The sequence below is a fragment of the Vanessa cardui genome, chromosome 2 (genome assembly GCF_905220365.1).
Source record: "Vanessa cardui chromosome 2, ilVanCard2.1, whole genome shotgun sequence".
Taxonomy (NCBI): domain Eukaryota; kingdom Metazoa; phylum Arthropoda; class Insecta; order Lepidoptera; family Nymphalidae; genus Vanessa; species Vanessa cardui.
The window spans coordinates 5954932-5966026 of record NC_061124.1 but is presented as its reverse complement, the minus strand read 5'-3'; the positions used below and the strand labels follow the sequence as shown (position 1 = coordinate 5966026).

The following is an 11095-nucleotide window of genomic DNA, read 5'->3' as shown; positions in this document are numbered from 1 at the left end:
TGTATATATATATTATATGTATGTGTAGACGTGATATTTTTTATCAAACCCAAAAGTAAGATCAATCGGGAATTAAGATTTGTTATTCAGTTTTTTTTTATTCAACTTGCAAACATTTTGTATCAGCATTTAAATAAATTTTGTGTCTCTCTACCGCCGTTTCGGAAAACGGAGGGTATGTTCCGAAAGTGAGAAGAAACGCCAAATAAACGTCATAGTTTTATTTAACAACCAAATACAATTATGTAAGATTTTACTATTATTTTTTAATCCGTCCCTTGTTGAACTACGAGTCTTAGCCACTCTTTGTAATCTTGTTACAATTTTAAATTTGTTAAACGGTAAATTCATTATGTTTTCCGATAGCTTTGCGCATATATTTCACTGTTTTTTATATATTAATTGAGATCCAAAAAAATATTTTAAGGTACCATAATTATGAGGTTGATGACTTTTATAGAGACTGAAAATTATTTTAAAGTAGTAGCCTAACGAATACTTGTAAGCATACGGTTAATTAAAACGGGAATCCAGTTTATAACTGGATTTATTTTAAAGCGAAAAGTTAATGCTTATACATTTTAAAAGGAGATTCAATTTAAACTTATCTTAATGTTTTATAAAGTAAACACATTTTGTAATAAATATAATTGTAAATTAAACCTTATCTAACAACTTGCCTTAGTGTTACTGCGCTATTAAAATAAATTTAGTCGCTAAATTATATTACTATTAATATTTACTTGTTTTATAATGATATTTGCAACGTTTTATAAGCTGCCAGTTTACATATTACATTTCCGCAAGCAGTCGTAAAAATCTGCCAAATCCTTTTCTTGCAGTTATAAACATACAATATAAATACACATGAAATACTTGATAGTTGCGCTTTACGCAAGCCCGACTGGTTAGGTATGAGCCAGTCGTATTATACTTAGTATTGTCGTGTTCCGGTTTGAAAGCTGAATCTACCGGTGTATTTTCAAGCTGAAAGGGACGTTACATCATCGTTGCCTGGGTGGTGGGGAATGGTTTAAATTTCCTACATCTACGGGTAATAATAACCATCTTACTATCAGATGTAAATCAAAACTCACTTCACCGTTCTTTATTCAATAATACCTTGTTTTACGAAGTAATACATTATTTTTTTTTTATATTTCACACTTGACTTACATTATGTTTCTGAAATATGATAGCAATTTTCTTTCAATTCAATATGAATACAACCCGTAAATTATTATGAACTTGATTATATTTAAACATTACTTTAATAAAACGAATGTATTTAATGCATATAAAATTAATCCTTAGCGTAGAATGTGTACTTTATTTAATTCGACTAAGTGTGTAACAATCCTAAAGCCAGGTAATGGCACTGGATACAATTTGCATGAGCCATTTCAGCAAGTTTGGGGAGTGAGGTTCACAGCAGATTTGAAAACGTATACTCATCGGATTTTATTAAAAACAACGTACGCAGAAAGGGTCCAAACATCATATTAATATGTTATTCTGTTTGCGTTTTCGGATAACACGACGTTATGTGTTTGTTCTTTATGTTAATTGTTCTCTTTTCTCTATTCGTTTTGCGATATTTACATAAGTTTATTTTCTTATTAGAAAATTAATAAATGTGACATAAATATCAAATTAATGTTTAAGCAAAAAAAAGGTGATGATTTTTTTATAAACGATTGGGTATGCACGTTGTAATTAAAATAATAGATGCTCAATACAAACAAAAAATATATAAAAAAATAAAATGATCAAAATTTCACAAATTAATGATTAATTCACTGAAAGCTTGTAGTGATTTATGCATTTAATTATTTTCCTGTTGATTTTCCTTTGTATCATTATCTTCCTGCCTGTTTGTCATTTGTCTTCCGAGTAAAATCGCTTGACAGAATTGACTCGAGACAATTACGAATGATGCTGGAAAAACGGTTTAAGCAAAACTTTCTTGTTTATTCTGACTGAGCATGTCCTAAAGATCATTAATCAGATATCTCGTTATAAAGCCACGATTTTGTAGATGACCCTCAATGCTACATTTATATTTTAAATACTGTAGTATCTGATCTTATTCAGAGCTTCAATGGAGTATTTTGTAGCTTTTTGGGCAATAATGTTGATATTACGAATAGTAAGTTTAAGAACTGTTCCCATATAATGTTCTTAATATTTTAACTTAATACGTTTAGTAATAATGCAATTTAATGCTTTTAAATGCAGTTGTGGTTTCTAAGATTTGAGGCATTTCAAAAATTTTCGCCTGGTAATAATTTTTCAATTAGATGTCATAATTTTTTCGTATCATAAATGTGAAAATAACTCCGTCTGTTACCTCTTCGCACTCAAACCGCTAATTCATTTCAAATGAAATTTGGTCTGATGAAAGTTTAAGTTCCGAGAAAAGAACTATTCTTATACTTTTTAAGGAAGTAAAATGCTGTTAAACGTTTGTGTGCTATATAGTTCAATAAATTTGAGTATATCTATATATACTATATAGTCAAACCGTGGACTCATTTCGTGAATAATATAAAGCAAAACCGTCGATGTACCTTTATTTAATTACGTATCTTTATAAAGATCACAAGATCATTATTTCTCTATAGTGAAATAAACAATTACAAAAAGACCCCCTAAGGTATATTTATATATCAATTTGCATTGCATACATCTTCCTCTCTTGAGATTATTCAAAGCGTAATACGTATAAATAATATATGCATGGATGTGTTAAACAGAGGATCAAACCGTCTGCGTCTTAGTGTTACAAGTTGCAAGACAAAGGCTGTCTAACGCCTATTCAATTACTGAAAGGTCACCGCAATTGTCACATAATGTTTACAATAGAAGCCTCGTTAGTTTTGTAAATAGCTTTTAAGGCTGTAAATCCCATTAACCAGGGTTCGCGGTTACGTCAAAATATTATTTTATGTGTCTAAAAATTATTAGCCTCAAGAGTATTGAACTTGACAATGATTCACTAGAGTTTCTTTAAGATATTGTCGAGCTGTTGGTTGTGTTAAGAAACTGACCCCAGTCGAGTCGAATCGATGTTCTATCGGGTTATGACAGGAAACAGCTATTCTGGGCCGTATCATGCAGTATAATAATATATCCTGCGCAGTTAGCTTGTTTTTGTTAAGACCAGCTCTAGCTGAAATAGATCACTGAAATAACACAAGCGACTACTAGATTTCTACCTTTAATATTAGTATCAATAATTTGTAATATCAATTCAGATACAATGTATAAATAACGACTTCAATTGATTCAAAAAATGGAAATAAAGTTTTGATTTGTATTCCTTTAAATATTTTTTTATTTATTTTAGTATTATCACGTCCCTTGTTGTTATCCAAACATACATACATATCCAGAAATAATATTAATTATAAATCTTCTGTAAATTTCTACACAACCAGAGCCCTCTTTCCCAATGGGCACTTTGGACAAGTGCCCAATGGGTCCCCGATCGATCGAGTACATATATATAGTGGTGCGAGCCTGGGTTTGAACCCGAAATCATCGGTTAAGATACACGCATTCTAACCCCTGAGCCACCTCAGCTCAAAGTCATAGGGAACCCGTTATCCTAATATGCCCGGGGCCTCCGATAGGTTAAAGATGGCTCTGTACAGAATACATGTTTTAATAACTGTGTTATTTCAGCTCTTATATAAGTTACAAAAGGTAAAATATGCAACACATATAACAAGTTAAGCATGGCCTAGCCTTTGAACATGAACTTCAAATAGCATTTTATTGGCTATAAAGCTTACGTCCGGTCCGATTGATTCCACGGCTTTAATAATTCAAGTGGATGCCGTTTCATATAATTACGTTTCACTGAAACGAGAATCCATATAGCTTGATCGGATTTGCTTGTCGTCGACATTTAACATAGTATCTGATACTTTGTTCGCTTGGACTTTATAGGGGCAGTGAAATTGTTAACTACCTCTCAAAAGCTAAGTTCTGATTTATCTCATTTATATTCTACCTTTATATTCATTTTCCATTATATTTATTATTTATATGTTCATGAATAAACAATATCTTAACAAAAACATTACTTAATTAATAAAAGAATATTATTTAACACAAGTTTATGTAAATGACGAAGAAGCGTGGAGATAATATTACTTGTCATTTAGGATATATTATTTACTCGTAATTTTCAAATATTTGAGATACACTATTTTATAATAGTGTATCTCAAATGTTTGAAAAGAGAAATAATGAGTTTCAGACCGGTTCTTTCTTTCTCAGTTTTACTTTAGAGAGTTCTGTAAAATTATTGGAAAGCGCCTGTAAAAACCTACTTGAATAAAGTATATTTTTATTTTGATATTAATACCTATATATTACCAATCATTTACTTAAATGCATTATTGCAACATTTTCTTATTTTTCTTTAAGTTTATTCACTTTTTATCTATGAGTACTTCTTGATTAACTCTCTTGAGTAATGCTGCTAGAGGTCCATTATTGGAATGAGTTTGAATTTATACTCCGTAATTTTCTATTATGGTTGCGTACTGGTTATATGATCATCGGTATACAATGACCCGATTTACAACAATAACATCAACAAACCCCATTTGAAAACCAACTTCCTATCTCATTTTTATTCATCCACTGGTTCTGCCTCTTGCGTTGTCGTATTTACTTGCTAAAATATTTCTGTGGCATCGTCGATAGATAATACTCTCTGTATTCGCGGTTCATACTTTACATTCGACCCCGGGCAATGGATGGTAATGGAATAACAACAGCTCCAGCGCTCTGCTTCTTTAGTTTTATAAAATATACGAGTATTTTTAAATAAAATAGAAAAGAGATAATATAGTCGCAAACGGAGATTCTGGGTCGTATATATAAGTTTTATTTTGATGTTCATTTACCTACTATATTTCTCATGATAAGTCATTTAATTTCCGTATAATTTTTATAATAGATGACCGAGTGCATAAACTCTATGCTCATAGCTTGAAGCACGCTGAATTTCCATAATCATAAGGAAACCAGTATCAGTCTAATTTAAATGAAATTCTGCAAAGTCAGCATGCATTAAGACGCGTTGGAGCGGTATGATGGAATTAGCTCCAAAAGTTTACCTCGAAAGAAGAAGAAGGCTTGTCCCAACAGGGAGGCTGTTCCTTTTTTAAAACTTATATATTTATTGTAGTGTCAGCAAGACAGTAAAAACAAATGAAACAAAACAACAGATGTTATGAAATCCGGCTTTATCACTTAAGAACGATCTGTTCAATAATTGGGAAGAGTTTTCCTCTTCCTGCTTTGTTTCATAACGGTATAAGCTTACAAGTTTATTACAAGAGATGATAAGATATAAAATGATAGAGGTCACAGTCTAAGTCAAAAAAAAAATATTCAATAAATAAGTATACAATAAGGAAGACCTCAGATCTGAGAACAGAAACTCAGAGAAAATTTCTTAGATTTATTTTTCATCTAATTTATTAACAACATATTTTTGGAGATACATATACATATACAGTATTTTATAATTCCTGAGATTAGCGCATTAAACCAAAAAAAACTGCTAAGCTTTAAATTGGTATAAATTTATCATTTAATATTAATATTTGAAAGAAACAAACGAATAGTTTTATTTTTTAAATCTTCTTGCAATTTCAAGAGAAGCTGACTATTCTTACTTTCATTGTAGTTACAGCTACGGAACGGAAAGAATGTAACTCATACATAACAAATGACCAACTTTTATCAGAGTGCCGGCTGTGTTTGCAATTCTACATTGCATTATGAGTGACGATGACGGATCTCTTAGAGATATGAAATGCTTTTTACCTTGATTTTCCATAAAATATTCTAATATAATGCAGGTAATTTTTTATACAAACCTACCTCATTGAATATCTTATTTTTATGGTATCCGTAGCTTGGTGAAAATCTAGGCTACCCGATGTTAAATAAATAATAATAATAAATATGAGACAATATCACAAACATTACTCTAATCCCAATGTAAGTAGCTGAAACACTTGTGTTATGGAAATCAGAAGTAACGACGGTACCACAAACACCCAGACCCAAGACAAAATAGAAAACTAATCTACATCGACTCGGCCGGGGATCGCACCCGGGACCTCCTGGAGTGGCGTACCCATGAAAACCGGTGTACACACCACTCGACCATGGAGGTAGTCAAGTCGTCGTCGTCGTCAATGATAACTACCCATAGACAGTGGAGCCGTAACTTCAACGTCCTTGAGACTTATCATCTTTCGTAACACCATCCCATCCGACAATACTAAGTATTGCGGCTGTGCGTAATATTACATGACGAGTAGGTGGTATCTAGTTCCCAGACAGGATTGCATAAAGCCCTACCAGCAAGAATTAAAACCGTATTATCCTTTGTTTATTAATTTTGTACCAGGTCAGAACTGATAAAACAATAATAATAGCATTTGTTTAAGATAATTTTAATAATAAAGTTTTATTATTTTAAATGATATAATTTATGTCAAGAACTATTTCAATATCGTACGAAATTGTCATCATATTGAACGTCACTATATTACGAAATGGATTCCAACGCAAAATTACTTAGCTTGATATAATATTGATATGATATAAGTTATAATAAGATAGTTATATTCAATAAACTGGCAACAGTAACAGTGTTGAATTGCTAATTAATATTTACACGCCCAGACGCTGAAGGATTGATTTGCAGGAATTCATTAGCCATTCTACTATAGTTCCAATTCAAATTAACGTCGAGTATGAATAATAATAGTCTTTATTTCAAACGCTATACCGTAGCGCAGTCTTCGGCAACTTCAATAGAGAATATATTATTACTTTAAACAGTTAAGCAAATTTCAAAACTAACTAACAAATTTAAAGTATAAAATACGACGTTTTTCAATATTAAACGATCAGAAAACGTGATTACATAAACGTCGATATAAAATGTTTCCATTTAACTTTCGTGTTGGAATTGCAAATTCTCTCGAATAACTACAAGTGGCTTATCATCGGAAATTTATGCATTTTCAATAAAAACCTCTGTTAAGCGAGCCGGACATAAAATTGATGTAAAATTATTTTCTCTCGAGGTGCGATGCGAGCGAAATGTTGCCTTTTCTGCTGTTTTTAATATGCTGTCGATCGCTTGCTGCGGATGAGGATTCTGATGACAGCGGCGACTCGGGAATGAGTTTAGTGGCATCTCTAAGAAATGACGCCAACCTAGATCTTTCGGTCGACGAAGAATACGAAGATTTACGAGCGGAATTGCTAGCTTATCACAGCGCGCTCGCTTCGCTTGTCCCGTCTCGAAGTGAGTTTATTCGATGCCTTCATTTACCTTTCTCGTGATACCACATCGGTGTTTGCTGACTGATCTGGAATCCTGCATTTCTACGTCTAAAATATTCTGCATCGATAAATATTACGTAGCTGTATTTCTATGCTGCGAATAAACAATGCAGTATCGACATTAATATTCGCAGTAAATTAAAATCTGATTTATGTTTGATACTCTCAATGTATTGTTTATTCATAGACACACACGTATTTCATTGGTGTTATAAAAATACGTATATTTAAATCAATTTTAATACTCTGTTATTCATAAGTTTAATTTTTATTTTAATCAAGTTAGGTTTTAAACCAGATCGTTGTATATCAAACAAACATATTCAAATGCGTTGCGTCACACGATTTCATTCCTCATGAATATATGGGAAGACATTTATTTTAGAAACACGCCTCCGTATTTATCTCGTATTGTGTTTCGCCGCAAATTGACGCATTTTGCTGAAATCCCCATATTAATTGATTGATACGCGCCAAAATCTGTCGCAACAAATGAAAGTCATTAATTTTACAGCATTCACGTCAAACAGATATTGTTATGACGTAGATGGAAGGTTGCTTTTTTTCATAATGTATTTTTTTTTTTCGTTTTATGTTATTAATACTATAAGGCGTTTTAGGTTATACATATTATTTTATTTGAAATGTATTTATTTTTATTAATATATATAAATAGTTTAAAAAAAAGTTTGTCACACTGAGAATGTCAATTAAGATTTTCAATACTGGATAGTCACAATATATCATTAATCTTAAAAGCTGCCATGGAAACGTGAATTTTAATTGGTCGCTGGTTCAAATCCGGGCCAGCACTACTAACTTTTACATAACGTGTATTTGTGTTTGGCGATATTATGCGACAAAAATATTGTCATATGTATATTTATATAGCAACCGATAGTATAATGGTGGAAAGTCACTAATTATACTCCCTCAAAAGAAAGGAGGTTGTCATTGTTAAGAAAGGTCGCATTTACGGACCTTTTTTTACTTTTAATGTCAAATCTGCCATTTTCAATAGGATCAATGATCTCCACATCGTGCTGGCGTCATGGTGGCATTTGCATTAGTTATAAGCTTTGCCCCGGCTACCGACAACTGACTGAAGTCCCAGGATGTAAAAACAGATTCAATGTATGCTGTTTCGTTTGGAATAAATATGAAGTAAGGGATTTAAAGGATAAAGGGATCGGCAATATTGCTTTCCCTTGGAGTCAGAAACAAGAGTACGGAGGAGAGGGCGTGATACAAGTAACGCCAAAAACTCGTAAAAAACGGAAGAAGGAAAACGCTACGAATACAGAAACATCTAAAACGAAACTCTCTGTAATAAATATAATTGAATAACATTTATTACTTCGCAGTCTGTCTGTATTTTAACTCACCAATATATTTTTTAAAAGCTTACCCTTAAAATAACATTAATTTATATTGGTAACGTTAGTGTAAATATTGAGGGCACTAAAACAAAACAAAAACAATATGATAATTATTGGAATTCATACAATGTAAAACACACTATCGTTTACATAGTATTGTTAATATGTATTATACTAGTTGTCGCCCGCGGCTTCGCTTGCGTCAGGGGTTGATTTTGAAGTGTTTGGCAAAAAAAAAATTTGAGATAACATCACATACATTACTCAGATCCCAATGTAAGTAGCTAAAGCACTTGCGTTATGGAAAACCAGAAGTAACGAAAGTACCACAAACACCCAGACCCAAGACAACATAGAAAACTAATGATAATCTATATCGACTCGGCCGGGAATCGAACCCGGGACCTCGGAGTGGCGTACCCTTGAAAACCGGTGTACACACCACTCGACCACAGAGGTCGTCACAAAAAGTAGCTTATTTTATTCTTTGGAGTTTAAATTTGCGTCACGTCAAATTCCATCAAATTCAGTTCAGTGATTTGGTCGTAAAATAACGACAAACAGACTAACTGACAGACAGAGTTACTTTCACATTTATAATATTAGTAAAAATTTGTGTGACAAAAAATAAAAAATAGCATAAGATATGAATACTATTTAATTAAAAAAGAAAGATATTAATTCTTAAAATACTGTAACGGTAAAATAATTTTAATTTCAATAAGATATCAAAATTATGTAAAATTTCACGCAGATAAATTCTACCAGATTTGAAAAATCGTCCGAGATAGCGACACTCCATTACACCTGCCGCGATCAAACTTGGACAATTCAATTTCACAGATAAGTCTGTCATCATAATTAAATTTGAAAATAATATTATCGAACATAAAATTCAATATAATATCTACACTTTATTGAAATTGATACTTTCAAGTACTTACATCACTTTACAAAAATGAATTAAATTGATATAGAGCCACTTTACAATTCGGAATGTACAACTTACTCATCAAATATTCCACTGCCAAACAGCAATACTACTGAGTAGTGCTATTTGTCAGTTGTGTTTTGGTTTAAAAGATAAGTGAGTTAGCGTAACTACAGGCATAAGAAAAAGTCCCAAGATTGGTGGCGCATTGGCAATCTAAGGAAGGTTTAATATTTTTACACCGCTATTATCTTTAGGACTTTATTTTCACTCTTCATTAAGTAACCTATTAGCCATAGCCTTGCTATACCATTAAGGGGAGGAACCGGAACGAAGCGAATGCTAACCTAAGGTTCCTCTTTTCTACCAATTAAATTCAATGGATATGTATTCGGTCTTAATATTGACTATTGCATTTACAGATTATAAATTGTCAAATTATTATCTATGGATAACAGACGCTGCTTTATTCACATTTTGAAATAATACTACTCAAATAAAAAACGGGATGAAACGATAAGTAGTTTATTAAAATCATGATTAAAAAACATTTATATAATTATAAATTAATCAAAAGTTATGGAGAGACTGTAGTTCCTTAAGCGTTGTGATTTATTGAAAGTAGAAATAATTACGCGGGAGTGAAATGTTAGAAAAAGGTTACTTAAATGTACTAGGTTTCCTTTATATATAGTTCAGTATTTTGATAGCTCCATAATTTATAAAACTTAGTATAAATGAAGATAAATTATCGAATGTTTTAAGAGATTAATTCTACTTAAACTGTAATAACGTTGTTTTTAGCAACATAAATTAATATGTAGGTGTATTTGAAAACATAAATATTTGTTAAGGATTTTATCATTGAAAATGGTTGTCAAGTATCTTAAGATATTTAAAATATTTCTACATTCGAAAGAGATATGTATATTTAAAAGGAATACTATGCATGGGCACTTAAGAAAAATAAATAAAGATACACTTAAATAAGAGTAAGACATGTTCAATCAGAAAATCTAAACACTAAAATACAATATACAGTGAAAATCAGATAGGGCATTACCTATAAAGTTATATAGCTATGTTTTAGATTAAAGAGGTACAGAATGGAGGTTTGAAAATAAGACAGTAACAATAAACGACGACTAGCAAGATATGTATAATTATTTAGACTAATATAATATTGATATTTACTCTTTATATTTACTCATTGATATTACTACTTTGTTAATAATCTTATCTTATTAATAAAAAATAATGATAATTTGTTCTTAAATGTAAATGTTTTACGTAGACTCTTATTCTTCTTGTATGCAAAGACGGATAGCTCATAATAATTAAAGATTTAGATTATTTCATTTTTGATGCCATATATTGCGGCGTACAAAATGAAAAC

General features: G+C 31.4%; 1 protein-coding gene across 1 annotated transcript; it reads left to right on the top strand.

Annotated features, from left to right (window-relative positions):
* The first annotated feature begins 7011 nt into the window (after positions 1-7011).
* On the top strand, positions 7012-8796 carry LOC124542825. Its single transcript, XM_047120709.1, has 2 exons — positions 7012-7351; positions 8411-8796. Exons 1-2 carry the CDS (start codon positions 7144-7146, stop codon positions 8734-8736), a joined length of 534 nt encoding a protein of 177 aa, XP_046976665.1. The 5' UTR covers positions 7012-7143; the 3' UTR covers positions 8737-8796.
* The last annotated feature ends 2299 nt before the right edge of the window (positions 8797-11095 follow it).